The 27,482-nt window shown below is 28.7% G+C and overlaps 1 protein-coding gene across 1 annotated transcript in view; it reads right to left on the bottom strand.

The window, feature by feature from the left end:
* The window catches only part of LOC100213760 (protein white), an 85,053-nt gene extending 61,003 nt beyond the window's left edge, over window positions 1-24,050 (bottom strand). Inside the window, exon 1 of the mRNA XM_065805540.1 lies at window positions 23,657-24,050. Coding sequence (XP_065661612.1) covers window positions 23,657-23,866 — 210 coding nt within the window. The 5' untranslated portion in view covers window positions 23,867-24,050. The remainder of the gene's footprint in view (window positions 1-23,656) is intronic.
* Window positions 24,051-27,482: the final 3,432 nt, after the last annotated feature.

The following is a 27,482-nucleotide window of genomic DNA, read 5'->3' as shown; positions in this document are numbered from 1 at the left end:
TCTAGAAATGACCAATTTGAATGACCAATTTGGAAAATGGTTTAATTTTGTATGATATGTAATTTAACAACATTTTTTTTAATGAACAACTAAACTTAAAAGTTATGTTAAAATAAATATAAGCAACTATTTACATTGATAAAAAAGTTTTCATTAAACGAAAAGAAATTGAAAATTGAATGGTTTAAAAAAATTTAATTGCTAATTTTAAACATTACTTATTTATAGGTATAAATTATCTTTTATAGGTATAATCAATAATAGTATATTAATAAAATGGAATCTTGTGGAATTAAAAAATTTTTAGATAATGGCTGTCACAAAATATTTTTTTTATAAAAAAATTTCAAAGGATTTTTGCACTCTAGAAAGAGATTTTCAACATACTTACATATGCAAAATGGAAGAAGTAGTTGCAAGTGTTGACTCTCATGTGCTTAATATACTGTTTTTTTTTTTTTTTAGGTTTGCGATATAGTTTTTTTGTTAATAACAAGTAAAAATTAATAAACAAAGGTCTTAATAAAATGGGGTGGGTGGTGTCGCCCCAAATTTTTACACTCATCCTACGGATAAAACAAAAGCAAATGATCTTGATCAATTGACAATTTTAATAATAAAATTAAAATTTGAACCATTAAAAAGTAAAATTCAAATATTAACTCTTATACCTGAATTTTGGTTTCAAAAACATGGTGCAGAATACTTTGAAGTTTCTGAACATCATATTAGATGTCATATAAATATGAAAAGCTAGGCAACTTAAAAATGTAAACAAGATACTTGCTATACCTGATAAAATAATTGGCCATAAAATATATGACTTTCAAGATTTTTTCAACAAGATGAATATTTCACAATTATGGCTGGTAAAAAAGATTGTGTTAAGATTTCCACAACAAAAAAAATTAATGCTATGCAACCTTCTTGAACTTTACATTGGTTTTACAAGTAAAATCCCTAATTTTAAAATTGGATTTTCAAAATTTTGTAGTTTGTGTCTAATATGTACAAGTGTGTACACCCAAGTGGTACACACTGTGTATGTAATGTTACATATCAAAATTTAATGTCAAAATTAGATGGTGAAGATGTAAAAATTCAATTGGAAATCAATAAGAAATGACTGATATAAAGAATTAGTTACATTAATCAACTTACTTTGCATTCATATATTGCTAAATGCAAAACTCATTTTTTAAAAGAGCTTGAAAATAGTTTAAAATAGTTGAAAATAGTTACAATGAATGTATTATACCGGCAGTTTTTGCATAAAATCCAGAATCTATCAGTTTTTAATATATGATGAAATACAAAGTTACCATTGGAATAAACAAAAATGTACATTACACCCTGTTGTTATTAATTTCAATAAAATTTCTAAACTAATTATTCTGCCTAAGTTGTATTTTTTTTTAGTGATGACAATGACCATGATATATGCTTTGTGTGAGTTAGTTGAGTTTCAAAACAAAATGTTGAGTAAATAAAAGAATATATAGTTGAGTTTCAAAACAAAATTGTAGAGTAAATTAAAGAATATATAGTGGATACTAATAAAATTTATTATTTCTTTGCTGGATGATCAGCTAATTACAAAAACTATTACTAACTTTTTAAATATATGCTATCATAAAGAAGATTTCCTGATTTTTTTGCAACCAGCCATGGAAAATTCCTTAGTGATGGTACCGTGGTACTGTTAGGAGAATAAAAGCAAGTGCATATTTACAACAACCACTGGAAACCTGTAAACTGTCATTTGATGATATTCTTAAGTTTTGTATTGTCAATATAAACACTTTCAGATTTTTAAAATCACCAAAGTAACAGCAACAGCAAGGCAACAACAACTAAATGAAAAATTTGTTATGAGAAAAACTGTTCCAGGGACTAGAAATTAATACCATTACATACCTAATTTCAAGCTTTGAAACAAATTTTAAAAGAACAAGTTAGCATCAATATGTAAATAGAATTATACAATTAAAAGTATTTGATGTTGTGGTTGTACCACATCTAAACGATTTTGTTACACGTAAGTATGATTTCTTTTAATAGGTAGGCATGGTTAGAGAGATATTATGAGATATTAATAGGTAGACATGGTTAGATATTCCTACAAATAATATAAAAATTAAGTTCCGCCCTTATAGTTTATTTCAAAACACACCCTCATGGTCCATTTCAAAACTTCATTTGGCCATTAAGAAATTACGTTTGTTTAGAATATTGTTGAATTTGATTGTAGTAAACCCAACAACAAGATCAGGAAAAATACATAAAAATCACTCTGGTTCGGTAAATTTTATTCTCTGGTATTTTTAAATATATTACAGCTTTTTTTTTGCATTTTATTGGTTTTTAGCAAGATTTTGTAACTTTCAAACCAAATATCTCAGGTTAGAAAAGTTCAATTTACTTCAAATTTTCACAATATCTTCGGTATATAAATAAAATTCATTTAAATTTAATATGTATACTTCAGTATACATATAGTTTATTTAAATACGATTAAATAATTAAACTCTTTTACTGCAAATTATTTTGTTTATTCTGAATTTGGTATTTTTTTAGTGCATACATAATAAATGATACATTTTTTTTATTCTATTAAGATTCCATAAATCATTTTAGTTCTAATTATCTATTGTTAAGAACAAACCTACAAGAATTTATTGTGATTCGTTGATTAGATTTTTGTGATATTATGCTTTGAATTTTCCTCATTTTTGGGCTTATTTTTTATATAAGTATGGGTAGGCGAGACAAATTAATAAAAAAAACTGTCAGATTATTCTTAACATAAATTCAAATAGACTTTACAAAAGTTTTTAGGAAAACATTATGATTTTTAGGTTTTCTCTGGTCCTACGACTGAAGTCACGTGATCAGAATAGACAATTATGAATTGCGGGAAAACAAATCAATGCGCTAACAGTGTCTTCTAATATAGTCGACATAGCAATTATTTAGTTTTTTATTCTCATCATTATGACATTTATGAGTATTTAGAAAACCATTTATGAGTATTTAGAAAAGATGGGTGCAACACTAAAAAAAGATATAATAGTAAGTTACTTTATAGGTAAAACATTTTATTATGTTTTATGGTAAGACTTTATTAGGTTCTACTTGAATTATTATTAAAGGTCTATTTAAATTATTACCTCAGGTTTATCCTTCGTCACTTACTTGCTTGATTTGTTCCACTGCTTTACTTAGAAATTTCCTATTGATTTTCCCCATTGCCGTTTGCCGTAATGAGCCGACTTGAAGAATAGTAAATTTATAATCGAAAGGACGCAACGTGTAGTTTTTTTGGAAATGACGTGATATTACAAAATCTAATTAAATACTGTAGCGTGGGGTATTCGAGCACTTTATGGGGTAATGTGCACTTGTTAACATATTAATTTTAAAAGACAAATAAAACATTTAGCATTAATGCTTAGTTCATTTTCAAGCTAAAAATACATAAAGTAACTTTAAGAAAATTTAAGTTGTTAATTACAGCTCTTTTGGAAGAAAATAAATAACCGATAACAAGTTAATTATATCACGGCATAGACTAAGGGGTGTTCAAAAATTAGGTTATGGAAAAATTTTCACTAAAAAATAGGCAATTTTTTGCGGACTATAATAAAGAAATAAAAAAGTGTTTCTTGTTTTTTTCTTTAAATTACTTTTTTACCTCGCGCTGACCAAAATTTAAAAAAAAAACTTTTATTTTATAAATTGGATAATATACCGGGAAAAATGTCAAAAAACTGGATACTATTTTAACAAATGAATATTTATGTTATTTAAAAGAAATATACCAAAAATTATCATTGTAGGTTCATTTTCATGCTTTGCACCAAACCTGTAACCATTATTGACACTTTTTACCTGTTGCAAACAGCAACAGGTAAGAAGTGTCAACAATGTAAGTGTCAACAGGTAAAAATTTTCTGGCGGTCGGTTTTCTGATGAAAGTAGAATTCTTATTCTTTTTTTTTTTTTTGTATGTTCAAATAATTTATAGAAACAAAATAATCTGCAGTGTATTTTGATTAACCGCAAAAAAAAAAGGCGGGGGGGGGGAGCCCACCTCACTCAATCTCTTTTAAATAATAAACAAACAATGGTAAAAATGTATTAAACAAAAATTACAAAAATCAACAAAAAATAATTAGCTAGCTGTCATTAGCAGCCTCGTGGTCACCAAACAGTTGTTCTATAGCATTAACATCAGGAAACAAATCAGTGCTGCAATCTGGTTCAGTATCCATTTCAAAGAAGCTGGATACATTTACATCTTCTATGACAGGAAACTCTTTTAAAAATTGAGCTGGTGTTTTTTGCTCAGCTTATTTGCGGTAGGCAGCTTTGGTCTTTTAGGAAAACACGGTCCAGTCGTTTTTAAGTTTGAGCAGCTTTTGCAGCTTATGCTCAAACTTAACTTGATACATTGTTTGCTGTACCATCTTTACAGCCCTCTCGCTACAATCATTAATGACAGACAAGTTTTTGACACACGACTGGAACTCCAAATAATCAAAATCAATATTCCAGGAGCTAGCTGGGTAAATCATCCATTTGGGCTTAGTTTTGTCATGACCTAAAATCTCAAATTAGCCATTAATCACCAGTGATGAAATCAACCAGTTCTGGCCGCCTGTCAAGTACAGGCATGTCTTTTGTTTCAGGTAAGAAACCTTTGTTGTTATGTTTATCCATGTCATAGTCATTTAGTATGGGTATATTATAGAGCTTTTTGGTGATCAGCTTCATTTCTTTTCAGTGATTGAATAGAATTAAAGTCCTGATGAAGAAAAAAATGATATATTTTTGTAATTTTATAATTATATAGTTTGCATGAAATTTTGTAATAGTCCATTTATATTTAAACTTAACATTTATGTTTTGTTTGAATACCTGTAACGGAGAAATGCCTGGTTTCTCATTAGTCAGAAACTTGAGTGTATAGAAAATAGCAATAAACTTGCCCATCCTGGTGATTAGAGCTCCTGGTAATGAGATGAATCCATCTATTTGCTTTTGCACAAAATCTTTAAGAAGGAGAATTTTCAGGTAATAAATACCTTTGGCCATGAATCTGGCATGGTGCATAGATTTCTTAAATTTGCAGATATAGCTTGGGTCTAGGTACATAAGACATAACTCTGCTAGCTCATGGTAGTCATCTCTTTTCTTACCAGTCTAAAGTTTTTAAATGTTTTATTGAATGTTTTCTAAATCTAGATACTTTAACGCAATGAAAAAAATGCTACTAAAAATTTTAGAGTTTTAATAAATGTCTGCTTACAATAATTTTAAACCAACCTCTGAATTTTTAAATAAGTTATATAAGTTGGTCCTTCAATGGCTTGAGCTTCTAGTCAAGTTCCACAAACAGATTTCCATTCAAACCTATTCAGCGGCAACTTTCAGTATTAATGAAATACAATTTTTTATGAAACAATTTAAAAAGAGGATTTTCAGGACTAAGAGCGGCCTTATAACCACTAGCCTTTTTGAAATGATTGATGTAGACCTCTTTTACGTGGTGACGGCAGGCCAGCATCAGTAAGGGCTTGCCAAGGTCAGAACTTAGTCTTAAAAGTACATAACGTTCTTTTATTTTATACTTACTGCAGTTAAATCATGATCAATATTTCTGTAGCCTCACATAACTGCTATAGTACTTTTAAAATTCAAACAACAAAGTTAGTAATAAGATATTAAAAATGTATGCTTATTTTTATTCACCTGTACATAGTTCCACACAGTTTGCCAGTATTGCTGCTGGTAGTATTAAAGCATATAGAGTGCATATTTTCGGCTATGTCCATCTCCTTCAAAAGGTTACTGATTGCATTAAACTTGTTTAGGCCAGTGCAAGAGTCAATGCCTGGTGCACTTAGCAGACAATTTTTGCCATCAAAACTTAGTACACAGATCCTGTCCTTCGTATTGTCACAGTGTTCAGTGGTATTAAATCCTTTAATATTTTGCCATACACATGTAATTCAAGCTTGCCATCCTTTTAGTTGATGTGATACTGCAATAATTTTTTTAACTTTTCAAAATCTTCATCAAGTATCTTATTTTTCATTCTATATACACTTGAATATGAATGAGGCAGCTTATCTGGATTAATGACCAACCTTCAATGACCAACTTTGTTAGAGTAGCAGCGATTTTATTGGCAGATGTGTTTACTCCTAGAGCTGTTCTCATTGTGTTATGTATGGTGTCTTTGCTAATGTCAATATGTTGAGATTGAGGATTTGATGTGTTTTTTTTTGGCAGGACTAGGCTGATATTCACTGCCACTTGAACTGAGTGTCAGATGAATTTGAAGAATTAAGTAAAGAACCCTGAGCATCTACAATAGAAGGTATTGTATTTGTAACTCTTTCCAGATCTCTTTTTTCTTTTTGCTTTGAATAGTCAGCTCTGGCTTTGCCCAGATCTTTGATAGACATTTTGCGATCTGTTATCTGATCTCTGATTAAGGCTCTGATCTCTGATTAATGTCATTTGCTTTGTCTTCCTTGAATATAAATTTATCTATCTTGATAGCTTTAATAAGTGTCTTGTGTTCAGCCAAAAATAGTTCTATAAAAAGTAAAGCAAGTTATGTTAGTTGATATAATAAAATTACAATTTTTTTGTTGTTATGATCGGCTTTTTTTGGGCTTGTGAGAGCTGGAACAACCACTACCACTGTCAACAGGCTCTAATTCTCTCTTTCTTGTTTTTATTTTTGAATTCTATTAGCAACTTAAATGATTTACATTGAATATCTTACGTAATTGAATATCTTACGTAATTGAATATCTTACATAATTGAATATCTTACATAATTGCCATTTGATTTAAAAATTAAAAAAAAAAATACTATAACTATAAAAGAAAATTACAAAGTAGCTAAATCACAGGAAAAAATTTCGCTTTTTATATTAAAATTCACTTACAACTAAAACTTACAACTCTCTAAAAATCATCTATTATATTAAACTAATCTTATCTATTTTTAATTTTTTCATGACTTCAAGACTTCATTCAGAAAAAACATGATTACATCATTAACAATGATGCAACCATATTTTTTCTTGTTAAATTCGTTTCTGGTTTCTTGCTAATACTGCTAAATCCCTTCCAATCCTTATTGGTTATTTCTAATAATTAGAAAATATAAATAAATTGAAATAACCAAAAAGGGTTTAGAAGTGTCTTCCCCATTTCTTTTTCAGAGAAAGACTGAGGTCGGCTCCCTCTCCCCCCTTCCCCCCTCCCTCACCTTTTTTTTTTAGGTGGTTAATCATATTACACTGCTGGTTATTTTTCTTCTATAAATTATTTAAGCATACATAAAAAAATAAGAGTTCTATCTTCATCAGAAGATCCACCGCCAGAAAAACCTGGATTTCATTGATTGATTGGTTGCAACCGGTAAAAAAGTGTCAACAATGGTTACAGGTCTGACGCAAGGCATGAAACCTACGCTGATAATTTTGGTTTTTTAAATAACATAAACATTCATTTGTTAAAATAGTATCCAGTTTTTTTACTTTTTTGCCGGTATATTATACAATTTATAAAAAAAAAAATTTTTTGAAAATTTTATGAGGCTCGCGCAAGGTAAAAAAATAATCAAAACAAAAAACAAAAAACAATTTTTCATTTCTTTATTATAGTCCGCAAAAAGTTGCCTATTTGTTAGTGAAAATTTTTCCATGATCTTATTTTTGAACACCCCTAGTATAGATTCAAAAAATACCGTAAAAACTATTAACTGGAAACACTAAAAGTTAGCAATTGTAGTTAAAAGTTTCTTAGAATTTTAAATTTTTTGTAGTATACCATACTTTAAGGTGTCATATTAGTGGTTTACACAAAAGTAGTGTGGTTGGTCAAAAAAGTTCGTTGCTACCAGACGAGAAGATGTCAATTGCACAATACATTGCAACTTTTAGTGATTTTAGCAAGGCATTTGATAAAATAGACCTCAAATCATTTATACAAAGTTTTCTAACAAATCTGAAAAGACTGACAATGTTTTAAAGGAAATTTGCCTGGTGATGATTGGGTAAGATCATTTTTAGAGCGGCATAAAAGTTTTTTGTCTTATCGAGCGTGTCAAAATATTTGTCGAAAGCGTGTTGCAATTTTATGCGATTCTGTAAATTGATTTTTTAACAATTTAGAAGATACTATAAAAAATGTTCTACCACAAACATTATAAACTTTGATAAAACTAAACTTTCTGATGACCCAAAATCAAAACAAACGATATTCCGGAAAGGTATTAAAAATCCTGAAAGAGTTATAAATACATCAAAGTCATCAGCGTCTATAATGTTTGCATAAAAGATTAGATGCAAACATAAGTAATACCTTACTTCGAACATGTTGACAAAACACACCAAAACTTTTTATAGGTAATAGTTTACCATGCCATTTATCTATTGCTGTTATCAAAATTTGTGCAGCTAACAATATTAGGATGGTCTTTACATACAATATATCATAACAATATTCAAATATGAAACACATAAAAGATTTTGCTGTAAATGGGTTCAAAACATCTGGTAGCTACCCACTAAACAGAAAAAAAGATAGACAAGATTTAAAGGACAGACATATTTAAATCTCTTAGAAATTAGTCTCCCCATTAGCTCTTTAACGTCTTGCAGAACTTCGAGAAGCTTCTGCTAAAAAGCCTGGGGCAACAATGCTTGGGGAAAAGGTTAAGGTTTCAACAGGAAAAAGTGTTTCACTGAAAGATGTTGCAACAAAATCTTCTGTTTCTAAATCCCAATCAAAACACAAGCTAATCAAAATAATAAATACACAACTTAATGTCTCCTTAAATATAGAAAGGAAAGAAATTCTAAATTAAATTTGAATACTTCTAAAGAAGTTATTGAATATGATATGTCTTCAAGCTCCAAGATGTATATAAAGCTACAAGAAGCTTCTGACAAAAAATCAGATGGTATACAAAAGAAAAAAGAAAAAAAGATCAAAAGATTTATTTACTGAATATATATAATGAAGTAAAAGTGATAAAATTTTTTTGCATTATTGATTTATTTACAATGTAACTTGTCTAAATATTATTTATAAAAAAAAAAGAGATTTAAAAATTTGTAGACATCCAGTTTTTGAGGATCTTCAGAGACCCAGGCCACGGCCTAGTCTAGCCTATTCGTAATTTGATTTTTGGTTTTAACTGGTATTAGCCTATTGTGTAATTTATATATATTTATCAAATGTGTATGTATGTATGTATGTATGTATGTATGTATGTATGTATGTATGTATGTATGTATGTATGTATGTATGTATGTATGTATGTATGTATGTATTTATGTATGTATGTATGTATGTATGTATGTATGTATGTATGTATGTATGTATGTATGTATGTATGTATGTATGTATGTATGTATGTATGTATGTATGTATGTATGTATGTATATATATATATATATATATTCGATAATTTTATCAAAAAAATATTCAGGTGCTTGTTTACCCCATATCGTAGGGTAATTGTGCACCCGTATATTTTACAACATAAATTCTTCGCTTTTTATTTTTTCTTAAATCCAACATTCCTCTGAAAAAGATTAAGTGTAGTACTAAAAGAACATATATCACTTTTTCAAATTTTCTTTAAGTTTTTTTTATATTGAAAAAAGCTACAAAAAAGGTGTTCAATTACCCCACGTTAATGTAATTCAAGGTTAATGTCCTGAAAAAAATATTACGGGTCATTTTTAAAATGCTGAATTCAGGGCCTTCTTTGGTACCGATGACGTCACGCTATAATATTTTTTATAAAGTCAAACTAAAAACAAATATTTATGTCAAACATTTGGTAACCTTGTCCTGAACAAAAAATATGAAAAACTCATGTACAGAATTTCACCAGGTTAGTAGTTATTGGGTCAAAAGTCTCATTTGATGACGTCACTAACACTTGATGACGTCACTAACAATGGAAAAGTTGAATTTTTTGTTTTTTTTGCGTTAAGGGGCTGTCCATTGATTATGTCAACCATTTTTTCTCATTATTTAACTCCTCCTTCCCCTTTTCGACAACTTGTTAAACTTCTAGACTTTCTTTTTGACCCCTAAACCCTATAAAATTACGTAAACATTTAGTAACCCTCTGCTTTCCCCCCGAATGAACCAATTGCGACGATAGTGTTAAATATTTATAATTTATGTACAGCGCAGAGTCATAATTCGTGAATACGCCATTTCTCCTCGCTTTAACTTTAAACTTTACCCAATTTAACATTGAAAGCCAATTATCTCTAGTAGAAACAAAAAATTCGTATATTCGTTAAAAACTCTTACATGCATGCATTCACATATATATATATATATATATATATATATATATATATATATATATATATATATATATATATATATATATATATATATATATATATATATATATATATATACACATAGGCATAGCACATATACAAACATTCTTATTTATGCCAGAAATTATAGAGTTGCAATTTCATTTGTAGTTTAAAAGAGAAAGTGCTTTTCAAATTCTTTAAACTGTTATTTTTTAATTAATTCCATGACGGGCCTTGGCTGATAATTGAGAATTTTGAAACTTGTAGTTTTACTCTGCTCAAGTGTTAGTTATGGTTGGTATTTGACCAAAGGTTATATTTTTGTGAAAAAGTCGATGTGAAATGTCAGGAAAATACTTTGGCAACAATTTATTCTTATATTTATTCATAAATATTAATATTTGAAGCGAAGAAAGTTTTGATATATCTAGGATATTCATGTATTTTATTACAGGGATAGAAACACTATGTAAGTCTAATGAGTAGACAATCTAATTAAAGTTTTTTTTTTGTCTTCATAGCTTCAATATGGTCTGTAACACCTTTTAAATTTAATTAAATTGCTATTTCTGCTTCAAAAGCTATTAGGTTTAGACAAAATGCTTTGCACCAACGTTGTCCCTTAATAATGTCATATTTAACATCAGTGCTACAATTTTATTTTATGTTATTGTTGACAAGGATAAAATGCGGAAATTTTCTCCTAACTCTAATTCTATCGCTGCCTTTAACCCAAACCCTTAGTCAATGTATAACTACTTTTTCCCTAAATGATTCGATGTATATATTAAACCTCCAAACTTGAAGATGTCTTAAGCTTTGAGTTGAACAGATTTCACCAAGGCCATATCAGTTTTTAAATTAGGAGCCCTTATTAGACCACACCTTAAATATGCTATGTCTATTTAGACACTGCATATTTAAGGTGTGGTCTTATAATCATTTTATATAACTTGAGAGCAATATTTTCATCAATAAAATTAAATGTACTTTTTTAGCGTGCCAAGAATTTGTAAAGGCTTTGGTTAACTGTTTGCTCTACTTGATAAAATTATAAAAAAATCATCTCAAATCACGTTCTTTAGTAGAGCTTTGTAGGCATCGGTCAATACCTTTTTATTTTGTTTGCTATTTATTCTGAAATATCTTATTTTTAACATCAGTCTGTTGTGAGGTATACAATCAAAAACTTTAGCGAAACTGTGATAAATTGCACCAATAAACTTAATTTATTTAACAATATAAAACATTTAGAGCTTTCAATAGTAAACAAAATTCAAGATTTGAATTGAGAGTTCAGAAGATCAACTCTTTTAGAAAGAACTTCAATTATTCTCGCTGAAGTCTCTTTCAGAGAACGAACTCTATCTTTAATTTTTATTTACTTGTTAATATATTTGTAGACGAGTTTTGGGTTGTTCTGAGATTTTTATATTATTTTATTTTAATGTGTTTTTTTGGCTTTAAATATTTCAGCTATTACGGAACGATAAAAAAGATTGCAATCTATATAATAATGCTAAACTTAATAGTAGTAGTGTTAGTAGTGCCCTTTTGAGCATGTTTGACACAGAACTCTTGGTGGCCATTGCAACCGAGGCGAGAAAGAGCTGTTTTATAAGAGAACGTGAATGAAACTGTATGCAAATATCTAACGTTCGTAAGCTTCAAATTATGTAATGTTAAAACATATTAAAACTTATATCAAGTTTATAGTTTTTCTTTCACTTAAAAACTGCATTATGTCAACCTCTCCTTAATTTTGATCTATAGCATTAATTTTCGTTAAAAAAATTATTATATAGTTTTTTTTAACAAAAATTAATTGTTATATAGATTTTTAAAAAGGCTAAAAATTCTAAAAATATCAAAAAACAGGGCGAAATTTGCTGCGTATGTGTCATGATTAAAATACTTATGTTATTTTAGTTTTACATTTCAAGTTTTTTTACAAATAAGTTGAGTTCGTGCAAGGAAAATGAGCATACGAAATGTTTATATATAGAATATAAAATCTATAGAACTATGAAGTTGCTTTGTTATAGCATTTTGAATAACAAAAATTAAAAAAAAAAAAGCAAGCTGATGATTTAAACCTGCCACGCGGCGACCTCAACTATTTTTTAAAACAATAAGGGGGTTTAAAAAGTATGTTTTTAATAAAAACACAATTGAAAATTCAAATTTTATAAGTAAAATAAACCATTTGAATAAAATTGTCATTTTTAAAAATAATTAAAAGTTAAAATTATTTAATCTTGGTATAATAAGGAAGCTTAGAGTTTTACTGCTATTTTACCAAAAAAGATCAGAATTTTTGCTCGCAGAGTCCTAAGTTAAATAAAAATTCAAAATAGCGCATTAAGTTTAATGAAGGTTGCTACTTAAAAGAACTGAAGATCTCCTTCTTTTTTAAAATTAAATTTAGAGTTGCGTAATTTATGGACGATCCCTTAGCGATGTATAGTCTATAGTTTTCATTGGTCCGGGCCCGTAGCAACCGGGGGGTCAGCAGGAGCATTTGGACCCCCGCTCCCCCCAAATAATTTTTCAAATAAATGGTTTTGAAGTTAGTTTTTAGAAAAGAGCAAACAATTACAAATTAAGATTTAAAAGAAAAAAAAAGGATAGATTAGACATTAAATGGTTATTCGTATTTTCGGCGTAAGTTCCTTTAACAATATTTTTTGACCCTTTACTATTTGACCTACCCAGTAGTATCGCCTCCCCCCATCTCCCCGCAATATATTTTTTGTTCCTACGGGCCTGTGATCTAAGATCATCATAGTTCTGCCATTTGTAAAGCGTTGCGTAAATGTAAACGTCTTTAGCATATGTTGAGTTTGCAGGCAGTATATGGAACAATCGTGTGAAAACTTTTGAATTTTATTAAACAATTAGAAAACTTTTTTGCTGAATTTTTTTTTTTTCGCTATAAACATATCTACAATTATTATAAATATATACTGTAATAAAAATTTTGCTATAAATATTGCTATACACGAAAATTTATTAGGGAAGGTCTTTAATCCCCAAAGCAACACTGATAACAGCACACTAAACCACTGAGCTACCAATGATATGCGTTTAGGAAAAGAAAAAAATATAATTATAAATCTCTTATAAGCTCTAGGTATGCGGAAAAGGTGCGCGCATTGATTTTTTTGCTCTTAAAGCAATTTTTTAAAGATTATTTTATGTAAAATAATTCCCTTTGAAAATTTTACATAAAATAATTTCTTTACCCATTATTTGTTTGCTTCAATATTTTTAAAAATTTTAAAACAAACAAATTCTAGGTAAGGAAATTATTTTATGTAAAATTTTCAAAGGGAATTATTTTACCTAAAATAATTCCCTTTAAAAATTGCTTTAAGAGCAAAAAAATAAATTACGCAACTCTAAATTTAATTTTAAAAAAGAAGGAGATCTTCAGTTCTTTTAAGTAGCAACCTTCATTAAACTTAATGCGCTATTTTGAATTTTTATTTAACTTAGGACTCTGCGAGCAAAAATTCTGATCTTTTTTGGTAAAATAGCAGTAAAACTCTAAGCTTCCTTATTATACCAAGATTAAATAATTTTAACTTTTAATTATTTTTAAAAATGACAATTTTATTCAAATGGTTTATTTTACTTATAAAATTTGAATTTTCAATTGTGTTTTTATTAAAAACATACTTTTTAAACCCCCTTATTGTTTTAAAAAATAGTTGAGGTCGCCGCGTGGCAGGTTTAAATCATCAGCTTGCTTTTTTTTTTTAATTTTTGTTATTCAAAATGCTATAACAAAGCAACTTCATAGTTCTATAGATTTTATATTCTATATATAAACATTTCGTATGCTCATTTTCCTTGCACGAACTCAACTTATTTGTAAAAAAACTTGAAATGTAAAACTAAAATAACATAAGTATTTTAATCATGACACATACGCAGCAAATTTCGCCCTGTTTTTTGATATTTTTAGAATTTTTAGCCTTTTTAAAAATCTATATAACAATTAATTTTTGTTAAAAAAAACTATATAATAATTTTTTTAACGAAAATTAATGCTATAGATCAAAATTAAGGAGAGGTTGACATAATGCAGTTTTTAAGTGAAAGAAAAACTATAAACTTGATATAAGTTTTAATATGTTTTAACATTACATAATTTGAAGCTTACGAACGTTAGATATTTGCATACAGTTTCATTCACGTTCTCTTATAAAACAGCTCTTTCTCGCCTCGGTTGCAATGGCCACCAAGAGTTCTGTGTCAAACATGCTCAAAAGGGCACTACTAACACTACTACTATTAAGTTTAGCATTATTATATAGATTGCAATCTTTTTTATCGTTCCGTAATAGCTGAAATATTTAAAGCCAAAAAAACACATTAAAATAAAATAATATAAAAATCTCAGAACAACCCAAAACTCGTCTACAAATATATTAACAAGTAAATAAAAATTAAAGATAGAGTTCGTTCTCTGAAAGAGACTTCAGCGAGAATAATTGAAGTTCTTTCTAAAAGAGTTGATCTTCTGAACTCTCAATTCAAATCTTGAATTTTGTTTACTATTGAAAGCTCTAAATGTTTTATATTGTTAAATAAATTAAGTTTATTGGTGCAATTTATCACAGTTTCGCTAAAGTTTTTGATTGTATACCTCACAACAGACTGATGTTAAAAATAAGATATTTCAGAATAAATAGCAAACAAAATAAAAAGGTATTGACCGATGCCTACAAAGCTCTACTAAAGAACGTGATTTGAGATGATTTTTTTATAATTTTATCAAGTAGAGCAAACAGTTAACCAAAGCCTTTACAAATTCTTGGCACGCTAAAAAAGTACATTTAATTTTATTGATGAAAATATTGCTCTCAAGTTATATAAAATGATTATAAGACCACACCTTAAATATGCAGTGTCTAAATAGACATAGCATATTTAAGGTGTGGTCTAATAAGGGCTCCTAATTTAAAAACTGATATGTCTTTGGTGAAATGATCGGTGTGGAATAGATAAGTATAGAAATGGTAGGTTTAGTAAAAACCCGTATTTTATGGGTCTGGAAAGCTAGGGTAAACATATAAGAAAAAAGTATAGAAAAGATCAGTGTGGAATAGACTTATAAAGACCCGTATTTTTATGGGTCAGATCAGCTATTTTATATTATTCATTATATAGTTATGTTATTATTCTTTCATTTAGTTGAACATTTGAAATGGATTTTTTTGCTCGGATGAGGTTTTTATTATGTAGAGTAACACAAGGATCATTTCTTTTTTGCTGTTTAATTAATCTTGGGATAAAAAATTTGCAACCAGTACAATTGTAAGAAATTAATAAAATGAACATTTGATCCGCGGTTTTATTTGAAATAAAAGGTCCCAGTTGATTGATGAAATAAATTTTGATATTGAATTCTAATCACCTTTGTTGTAACTAGACAATTGAGGTTTACTTTCGAAAAACGGTTCTGAAACTAATATTCTCAAAGGGATACTAAAGTGACTCATAGTGTTATTACCTAGTATCGCATTAAGAGACAAGTTTAAAATAGAATTATTGTTAATTAATAGATAATTAGCAAGTCCAACATATTATTTGAGCCTCAAATAATATGTTGTAATTCTCAATTAATATGTTGTCTGGAGGTAGAAAAAGTGGTATGTTGTGTAAAGAGGCTATTCTGGTAAATATTTCAGAAATCATTCTCGGTAGAACTGTTTGGGTTGAAAGGATTAATACCATCATTGGACCCCTTTATATTATAGAAGTTAAAATAGCTAACTATCAAGCAGTTATCGTAGGGCTTCCTAATTAAGCTATGAGCTAATTTGAAGGATTCAGTGACATTATTAAATTAGCATGATTTGGTCTCTATCTACAAGCGATTTGATTTGGTCTCTATATATAATTGATATGATTTGGTCTCTACTTACAATTATATGTGTATTATTAACTTTTACAAATACCAAACATGTTCGAGAAGATTTGTTTAGAACTGATTAACTTCATGAGAGTTAAATACTTCAGGAATGTAGAAAGCTACACCACTACCTCGAGGTCCGTCAAGACAATTTTTTTTTAAAGCGATTTATTGTTTTACTATAGTAAACAATAACTCGCTTTAAAAAAAATCAATAATAATGCTATTGTGTTCAAAAGCTTTATCATTTTACTTTGCGTTTAAACTTTACGGCATATTTGCCACTTAATATAGGTGTATATTATTTTATTATTTATGAGTTAACGCAGTTTTTTTTAACTTTTTAGATATAAATAAATAAAAAGTTGTTCACAGAAGCATTAATCAAGATTATTATTAAAGCTAAAAAGATTTAAAGAGTTTGTACTATAACGATAGTACAAACTCTTAATTATTAAAATTTGTAAAAGTTATAATTGTTAATATGTACCAGCGGCGGATCCAGCATTTTTTAATCTTTGAGATAACTAACTTCCAGACATAAAGCTAACTCCAAACATTTTTATGTTTATACTTATATCAAATAATGAGGGTTTACAAAAAATTGCGGTGATTGAAGGCTGGGAACAAAAAAGCCCCAAAATTTTTGCTACACCTGCCGCGGACGTGAGAGCAACAAGTTGATGAAATATTTTTTGTATTATTCTCTACTAGACTTATATTCATCGATAATTTTTTAGTTTCATAGTATTATCTCTCAGCGTTCAAAAATTATGATCATATAAAGTTTAAACCCCCCTCAATTTGAGGGGGTTGTAATTTTTATACGGTCATAACTTTTGAACGCTGAGAGATTATACTATGAAACTTAAAAATTATTGATGAATATAGGTCTAGTTAAGAATAATACAAAAAATATTTCATCAACTTGTTGCTCTCACGTCTGGGGCAGGTGTAGCAAAAATTTTGGGGCTTTTTTGTTCCCAGCCTCCAATCACCGCAATTTTTTGCAAACCCTCATTATTTGATATAAGTATAAACACAAAAAAAAGTTTGGAGTTAGCTCCATGTCTGGAAGTTACCTATCTCAAAGATTAAAAAATGCTGGATCCGCTACTGTGTACTATAATAATAGTACAAATTGTTAACGTTGCTATGTTTTTAAACATACTTTTTATTTTTTAGAGTAACAACTTTAATTTTTTTTTTTGAAAGTTGTTTTTGGCCCCTAATAATTATTCATTAGGAGAACATACGTATGTTTTTTCCATAAAGTTTTATTGTGAATTTCTTACACAACTTAGTTGAAAAGCTGTTTAATTGGTTTTGGAATTTTTTATCAGGTCTTCGATCTTCGTTAAAAAAAAACTCAAACGATCTTTCCTTTCTCTGATATTGTTGTATAAAAAAGAATAGCCGTATTCTGGTCACCACAACTGATCCTTTAAATTCTGCAAGGTCCTTCTATCGAGAATCTTTTTTCTGTCTGCTTAGTTTTCATAATGAAATTCAATTAGTTTACTAGTCTATATAATTTCGAAATGGTTTAAAACACACTCTATCATATTGTCAAAAGTAAAGACATGGTTGAAAAAAGGCATGAAAAGACATAGTTGCATCTACTGTAAAAACAAAAGAATTTCTTTTCGCAAATAATAGAGCAATTTTTAAATCGAAATCAATGTTTGGTTTAATTTAACAAACTTTTAAGTAATTTTATATAAATATGGTTAGATAAAGATGTTACAGTGTTCGTAAGTCTACATCTTGAGTACGCGGTATAAGTTGGTATTGATATCTAAAACAGTATTGGCAAAATTGAAAAAATTCAGCCAAGTGCAACCTAACTCATACCATTTCTTAAAAAAGAAGCTTATGAAAAACGTTTTAAGATGATGAATTCGATAACATTACAAGAACGCAGCCTGTTATGTAATTTAACCCAACAATACAAAATTGAGCGCAACCATAATATCATTTATTAGGTTCTTAAAAATGAAAGATTTATATAAAGTCTCAATCTACATCAGTATGAATATACTTTGAACTTATAGTATAAGCAAGTATATATTTAACTTTTTCTCTAGCAAGGTTGTTTTTAACATGTAAAAGTTTAATATAAACGCCAAACTCAAAATATTTTACAGAAATAATTATTCTTTAAAGTTCACCGAGTTCGCAAATTGTTCGAACTCGGTGGTGTTTGGGGAAGGGGGTTGGGGGGGAGGTCATTCTTGGTAAAATCCCCCTAAAAGAAAGGAGCTCGAAATGCTTACTTTTCGAGAGCACCTAATAAATTATCATTTCAGTATCGAAAATCACAAACTTGTGTTTGTGTTAGGTCATTTATTCACCTTTTTTTATACAACTATTAATGTAAAAATAATTACATTTTATATTTGTTCTTGGTTTTCGAAACTGATAAATATAATTTTTATTTATGGTTATTTATTAACATTAACACTTCATGTTTACGCAATAAAAAGTGCTTCGATTTTTACAACTGAAATGCTGAATAAGTATTACGGTGTTGAAATACAACAGGAAACGCAGGCGATTTGATGATCATTCTGAATTGGGTTGCAATAACATTTTATTACCGCACATTTCTGTTTACTTAAAGATTTCATTGACGTAACCATGACTCAAAAAAACCATTTAACTAAATTTTTGATTAAACAGATTATGCGTCTAGTGTGTTTATATGTGTATTAAAAAAAATCTCAGTCTCAAAAATTAATTCCGCAAAATTGTTTTCGCTCATAACTATCTTCCTTTAATTATGTAAATAAATTTGATTAAATGTTTTTTTTAGAGAAAAGTTGCCTAACACGAGTAGGTTCCTTAGATAGTATAAACATTTTCACGGTCAGACTACTGAGTTTCTTGAGAATGCTTTTGGTTAGGAATATTTATACAGGTTTGACAATGCTATTTATTTTTATTTAGTGGTAATCTAGTTGATATTCTGTTATATTTTATTGTTTTATAAAACTTAGCACCCTCGTAACAAAATGTTTAAGAATTTATTGCTTCATCAATATTTTATGTTTATCCACATGATGTGGATAACCAATTCCATTGGTTATATTAGCCAAAATACTAGTAGTTATGATGTTATATAAACTATGATACTCGTTATATATTTCGATACGCTCAAGATGAGATTCATTTTATCTTTACAGAGAAAGCAAATTTTTTTTTTTAATTTTAGAAATAATGTTGTAAGCTTTTTAGAGAAAATATTTACTTATGTTTTTGATTTCTTAATATTAATGTTATGTTTACTGATCTTCCAACTTTAACAGCTAGACCACGGTTAAATAACTATTCTCACGATTGATCTTAAATTCTTGTGGTAAATTTTAAAAACGTAAAGTAAAAAGATTCTTTAATTTACTCTTAAGCTTTAAGCTAGTAGTTAAGAGTATTAAATGCGAACATTCTTGGTTTGATTAATAATTTTAATTATTAATCAAACCAAGAATGTTCGCATTTATATTTCGGTGCCGGCTTATACTTATTTTAAGCATGAAAAATTTGCTACTTTAGACTTTGTCGTTAGAAATTGTTTTTTTGTTTCTTCATTTTCTTGTATCAATGAACTTTAAAAAATTTATAAAAAATAGCGTTACTTATAATTAGTTTATGCGCAACTAGCATTTGTTTCTTAAGTGTCCCGCAATATGCACCGCTCCGTGCTATTATTACGCTTATAATACAGTTTTTTTTTTTTTTTTGGCATTTACGTTTTTCAAGGATTTGTTTAAAATTAAATCTCAAGGTTAAAAAAAATAAAAAAAATAAAAAAAACTTTTTAAAAATAGCTTTCTACTCAATCGACTAAAAAGTAGAAAATAACTTTTTTCTGTTTCTGGTATTCGTGGAAATCATGTACTTAGTAATAATCTCTTTTTAAAGCCAATACTGGAAGACATTAAAGGCAATTCATGTACGTATGTAAACAAACAAACTCATCGAAGTAAAGGAATAGAAAGTTTGGCGCCTTTAGCTTTATGTACATTTTAAACGAATTTGATTTTGAAAGCATTTGACTTAAAAGGCGCCAAACTTTCTATTCCTTTACTTCGATGAGTTTGTTTGTTTACATACGTACATGAATTGCCTTCAATGTCTTCCAGTATTGGCTTTACAAAAGTGATTATTACTAAGTGCATGATTTCCACGAATACCAGAAACAGAAAAAAGTTATTTTCTACTTTTAAGTCGATTGAATAGAAAGCTATTTTTAAAAAGTTTTTTTATTTATTTTACTTTCTACTTTTTAGTCTTGATAAAATTGAATTATTACACTTATTGATTATGATTAATATTCAATAAAAATTTATTTTGAATTCTGTATATAATAATTAACAAAAATATTTGGAGCATATTTTTTTTTATTAATTTAAATGTTGGTTGGGTCTTCTTCTCGGTTGATGTATTTGTTCTTTTTTGGACGCATATTTATTTGTCTGAAATTAACAAGTGGAATATTTGTAAAATTTTTAATTAAATTTATATTGATACTTAACACATTTTTGATGCCCTCTCGGTTTCCGATATTTTTTTCGGAGTTCCAGATCTAACCAACGGGAATGTGGGGCATCGTAAATCTAAAATACTTATTGAATCAAATGTAACAAATGTAGCTATTGTTAGTCGGCAAAAGATTATTTGTAAAATTTCAGCGCTGTACGATCAAAAGAATTGCTTCAAAAAGTTTTGGCCTCCACAAAAAAAAAAAAAAAAAAATCAAAAAATCAAAAAATGCGGACTCGTCAGTGAGTGAATAGAAAGCTATAAAAAGGGTGGAAGGTCAAAGATGATTACTATTTAGCTTAAAGTTTTTTTGTGTGTGAATATTTGTAACCATACTTTATTCTTATAAATGCAGTATTTTAAATTATATTTAGAAAATATATTCATAAAAAAGGTAATATTAACAATAACAGCAACAACAGTATATATTCTAAAATGAAAAGGTTGCCAATGGTATTTTTATGTTTATTCACCATTAGTACGAATACTAATATAAAGCAAAAACAAACATAATAATATTAAAGCAAAACCCAATATAACAAAAGTCTTACCTTCTTAGATTTTCTAATATTTATTTATGTACTCCTAAGTGCTTATTAAACGGAGAAAACGTCCATTAATTTTTGGAAATTTTTCCAACCCTTCCTCAGGTTAATTAAGACTCCCTCCCTCTCGTTTATTAATTTTTACTTGTTATCAACAAAAAATCATCTCAAAACTTAAAAAAAAATACATGAATTAGTGTTTTTAAAAGGGCGGATTTTAAAAATGCGTATTTGACGAAATGCGTAAATTGCTACTTCAGCATTGAAATAAATAACAGTAGCGTTAAAAACTTCATTAAACAACAAATGCTTAGTAAATACTTCACGTTTAATTAAACTAAATCTAAGACTTTTGGACAGTATGTTGAAAAGTACACTTACAATTAGTTGTAGTTGTGGTACTAGTAGGCTGTCATCATGTGGGACAAAGCCTATAGATGATAGTATGTACTTTTTTGTACTTCGTAATAGGGTGTACTTTTTTGTACTTCGTAATATGATGTACCGTTTTGTACTTCGTAATATGGTGTACCGTTTTGTAATTCGTAATATGGTGTACCGTTTTGTACTTTGTAATATGGTGTACCGTTTTGTACTTCGTAATATGGTGTACCGTTTTGTACTTCGTAATATGGTGTACCGTTTTGACGAACTTTAGCTTCTATAAGTAGATAAATTAGGATGAGAGAAAAAGAATTGACATCTTGTTTCCAAGATTTTTTAAGTACTTTTTTAACAGCCTAAAATTTAGGTGTTTGTAGATTTTAGGTTGACTTAATTCGAAAAAGATTATTTAAGTTTTACTGGCATTAGTATTTAATTTGTTAGAGACTAACTATTAATTTAGGTTGGATAAATCATGGTGCCATAGAATCCTAGCCTGTTTATAGACCATGAATATATCTCAATCAGTAACAACTGATAGACCAGTTGACCAAGTTGCTAGCATTATTTTAACAACAATAAATTTAACTATGCAAATGTGTACACCTTAGAGTATTGATGTGAGACACAGTAATTATTTTGAGTCTTAAAATGATCATTTAACTCAAGCCAAGTTACTTACTTGACTAAAGACCTGCAACTTATCTGAAGCTCAAACTGCACCACAAACCATACAATGACCAGCAAATTTAGCTGCACATTTTTATTGAAAATTTTAACTGTTTAACATTTTAAGCAGTTTAACTTTTTAAGTTGAGTTTGACAATTCATACTCATTTTTTTTTGAAAAATTGAATTTGTTATCTTTATCAACGCTAAATTAATCAATGTTTAACGTTGAAAGTTCGAAACCTTCCCAAACCTTGTTAAGGTATTTAACTGTTTTGTTATTAAACAGTTAAATCTTCATAATACAACTTATGGATTTTTTTTTTCTCATTTTTTGAAAAATTTTTAAAAGAATTATTTTTAATATAATTATTTTTTTCTTGTTTTGAAATTGTTGTAGAAAAATCATTTTCTCGCCATTTAAAAGTTGAGAATAAGCCATTTATCTTATTCAAAATTTATAAATTATTTAAATTCAAAAATGATGATTTTGATGCCATAATTCAAAAAAGGTTTTTATGTTGTGATTCTAATTTTGTTGTGAGGCTCGACCCGAAATTATTTTATTGACGTTTTTTATAATTGTTAAAGGTAGAACAAAATTTTAAAAGACAAAAAAAAAAAAGTTAAAAAGATCAAAAATTTAAAAGATAAAAAAAGTATTTTTAGTAGTTTTACCGTAATTATTTACAGCAGTTTTTTAACTGCGCTCACCTCCTTGATGCCGGAGGGGCCGCGCTACATTCAAGGCAACTTTTTTTTTTAGAAAAAAATTAAATTAAATAAAACTCTTATTAAATCACCCCTTAAACATCAAAACACGAGCCTTGACGTACAAGGCTGCTGAGTGAAAAAACAGATTAAGCCAGCTACTACGAGGATATGATAGAGATCGTTTACGAGAATTCCGCAAATACTGCAAATAAAAGGATTATTTGCATTAATAATTTAACCCCTAACCTCTCTCTTACTGACTCTCTTGCTCTCTCTCTCTCAAAATTGGGGAGGTTTCGAACTTTCAACGTTTAACAGCGATTAATTTAACGTTGATAAAGATAGCAAATTCAATTTTTCAAAAAAAATAACTATGAATTGTCAAACTTGACTTGAAAAGTTAAACTGTTTTAAAGATATACATGGCAAGGGCATTTTAGGTCCCAAAGATTCCTAACAAAGCTAAACAAACAAACAAAAAAGCAGGGTTAAGTATATACCTTATCTGCAACACTAAAATTTTCTTCGGTTTCGGGATTAAAGTAAACAATGTCAACTATTTTATTGTTTTTGTTATTTGATATTTCTGAAGATTTCAGATCAACATCAATGAACGTATCTTGCGAGATTGGTTTGTTAGCATCATTTTGAAAATGAGTGTTAGCAACATTTGCTTCGGTCTCGATATCCAAATGATTATGCAAAGTCATTCCAACAAAACTGTTTTTCCCAAAACTAAATTTCGACAAATAATTTTGCTTATAGATTTACTTAATATTTTTATAAAATAAATTTCTTATGTTTTATAACTTATGTTTTATATCTTATGTTTTATAACTTAGTTCTTTAATAACGCAGAAATGTAATTCTTAAAAATAACAAAACATTAGTTATAAAGATTATTAAAACAATTATAATTATACATGCATGCTAATTTATTGAATTTAATAAAGATAACGCATCAATATTCTTATAGAAACAATAAATTATAATTTATTACAATCGTTTGCATATGCAATAAAAATTTTATTACTTTATGCAAAGCATAAATTTAAATAAAAATGTTAACGTTTATTTATCCTATTGTCGTGACTGCATAAGTTTTTACTTAAAAAAATCCAACATTAAATTTTTCAAAAAACTTAACACCTGATTTTCAAATGAAAAAATAATTATAATTTTTGACATTTTTATTTGTGCGTTAAAAATAAATTTAAGGGTGAGAACTGTTATAAAATATTACCAATTATTAAAAATTTTATTATATCCATTGATACTCCGCGATATCTCTCTTAACTTTTTGAATAGCGCTTTGATCAGAGTACTATTTTATAACACTAAAGTGCACTGATCTTATAAATTAGGACACTATGTGTAATAACAAAAACATTTATGCATGTGATATATTGTATTCATCTAGAGTACATACATAAAAGATTATGGTGTACATTAGGTACAATTAAGTTATGTGCATTACGTTCAAAGTATGTAATGTATATAATCTTTTCTGTATGTACTCTAGATGAATACATTACTATTCTTATTTAAAAAAGTTTTACTTTTAGTTTTTATGATTGCTGGTATTGGTTTGAAATAAACATAAATAACGTATGAATGACATGAATAACAATGAATAAACGTAACTGAAATTAAAAAAGAATCAAGACTTTCAAAATATTTTGGAGGAAGTAAGGATGTTAGCCCTATAGAAGTGCCGAAACTTATAGGTATCCTGAGGAGGAGTCTGCGAATGCAAGAATGTTTTCTCATTAAAAAAATTACTTTAAAATATGTTAGGAAAAGTTACATTTAAAGATGGAAGAAACAATGTTTAGAGTTTTGTATCCACTGTGTCCAACCGTTTATCAATTGATTAACTTTTATTGAGGTTGATTTTTGAAGAGAACTTTGTGTACAGTCAGCAGACTTGGTTCTTTATTAGTGAAAAAGATCAACTGCTATTTTCAAGTTTCCTGCGGAAATAAACAAGATAACTTAAACACAGGAAAAATAATTATACTTGAATAGTTACACTAGAAGACACAAAAAATTACGCTGGGAGACAGCCCAAAAAATTGTTTCTTCGTAGAAAACAAAAATAGAATAACTGCTGAACATTACGCTTTGTAAATTTAAAATTATCTCATGTAATAAAGAGTCTTCAAAATTGAACAAATTTTTACATCCTCACCTTGGACATGTACACATTCAGTGTAATTGACCGAGTGTGAAAAAAAGATTACTCATCCAGTGCAATTGACCGAGGGTAAAAAAGGTTCTAAAAAGTAAACATACTTGATCAAAGGCTACGAGAGAAAAAACTGGATCTCAATCAAAATGTTAAGTGTGCTGTTTATATTCTGGGAATGATACTAAGGAAATAGACAAACTTCTTTATGATACGAAGGAAGTAGTCAGGTTTTTAGAAATGAGGAAACTGAAAAGAAAAGCAAGTATATATAAAAATTTGAGAAAAAATAAATTAAAAAATAAAGACCTTTTTGAATGTTTTATAAGGAACGATGATTCAAATAGAATGAAAATTAATAAAGAGCTTTAGATCAATGTCATAACTAAAAACTTTTTTTTTTTAAATTTTATAGTAAGTATAGGATCAGAGCCATCTAGCCAAGCAAAATAATTGCTAACTGTTTTCTTTTTTTTTCAATAAACAGCTCAAATCATGAAACTATTGAAAAATAAACAGACTTAAAAGAGTAAATCATTTAAAATCTTTAAAAATTTTATTCCTCACAAGAAATATTTTTTTGTAAAATAAATGAAAGCGGTTTTCCAAAAGTCATTTTTTTTGTTTCAAAAACACATAAATTGCAATAATCATATACGCATGCGCAAATCTCTAAAGTATTACAGTGTACAATAAAATAATCAATTAGAAAGTATGATTTTTCTAAAGTTATACGAAATTTGTCAATTTACCACTGCTCCCGAATAAGACCGGTCTCCCGTACCATATATGATACCAAGGAGGTAAAATAGACTAGTTGGAAGTAGAACAAAGTCGAAAATCATTTAAAATCGTGGCACAGTCTTAAAGGTATTACTATTCTAGTGGCAAGTTCCAGGTCAGGTCAGGTTATCCTGCTACTGATAACATGTAATCCAATACAATCTGATTCATGTCCTGCTGCCTTGTAGGATACGCCTTTTTAGGCAAAGGCTAGGAGATGCAAACTCTGCCTTAAAACACCCCCAGCCTTAAAACACCCCTTGCTCTTTGTTGAGTAAAGACTAGAGATGGTATCTCGATAAAAATACTCATTTTGGGCAGATGTTAAACACATCCGGCTACTGTCTTGTAGAAGGCCTCCTAGGCAAAGACTTAAGGGGTAAACAGATTCTATCTATTGCCCAGCCTCGCACCACTTCTTCATCTAGTAGACTAGCGCAAATGTATTTTTAATACATTGTTTCAAGTTTAGTATGTTAAGCGCTGGATCTTCTTCACTCAATGCATGGGTTTTGCTTGTGCCTCTGTTTTTATGACTAGGCAACTCATTCTATTATCTCCTAATAAGTGACAGCTTTAAAACTCAGTTTTATGGTTCTGAGGCCGGCTGGTAGTCAGGTTTCCCGAACTCTGTGGTAGCTCTCAGAGAGGCTGATTCCATCAACAGCTGAAAAATATCAAAGTATTAACAGTGCCATGTTGCGCATGGATGGTGTCACTGTTTGTACTTTTGGTGTGCATTGCGGAGGCCACATTTGGAGCCCTTTGTTACGGCTTAGGGTTTATTAGTAGAAATGAGGCAATTGCTTGGGCTATTAAACAGTGTTCTGAGTACTATCTATGCTTTGATTCAAGTTCTTCAATCTAATTTAAAAATGAATAAATTCACAAAAACTATAAAACACAAAAAACCATCATCATCACCAAGCTCTCTAAACCTATCATTTACTAATATTCGTGGTCTTTGAAGTAACTTTTCTTCTGTTAAGTCTTATCTCTTGCAAAGTTCACCAGACCTACTTGCTCTTTGTGAGACTAATTTGAGCTCGGCTGTCTCATCTTGTGATCTTAGTGTTGATGGTTATCTTCGTTTAATTCGTAAAGACTCCAATAGTCACATACTTGGCATGGGCATTTACATTTGTAAGAATTCACCCATTTGTCGTGAAACAAGTTTTGAATCCACAGACTATTCTTTTATGTGCTTTTGTTTAGCACCACTTTACTCTATCGCCTTTTTCTTTGTTCTACATCACTCTCCTTCATCTTAAGACTGCACTCTTTTTGATGTTATTTCTGATCATATTGACCAAACCCTCTCTCTTTATCCATCAGCTAATATAGTTGTTGTCGGT

This window comes from Hydra vulgaris, chromosome 09 (assembly GCF_038396675.1).
Source record: "Hydra vulgaris chromosome 09, alternate assembly HydraT2T_AEP".
Taxonomy (NCBI): domain Eukaryota; kingdom Metazoa; phylum Cnidaria; class Hydrozoa; order Anthoathecata; family Hydridae; genus Hydra; species Hydra vulgaris.
This window is presented reverse-complemented; position numbering and strand designations above follow the sequence as displayed.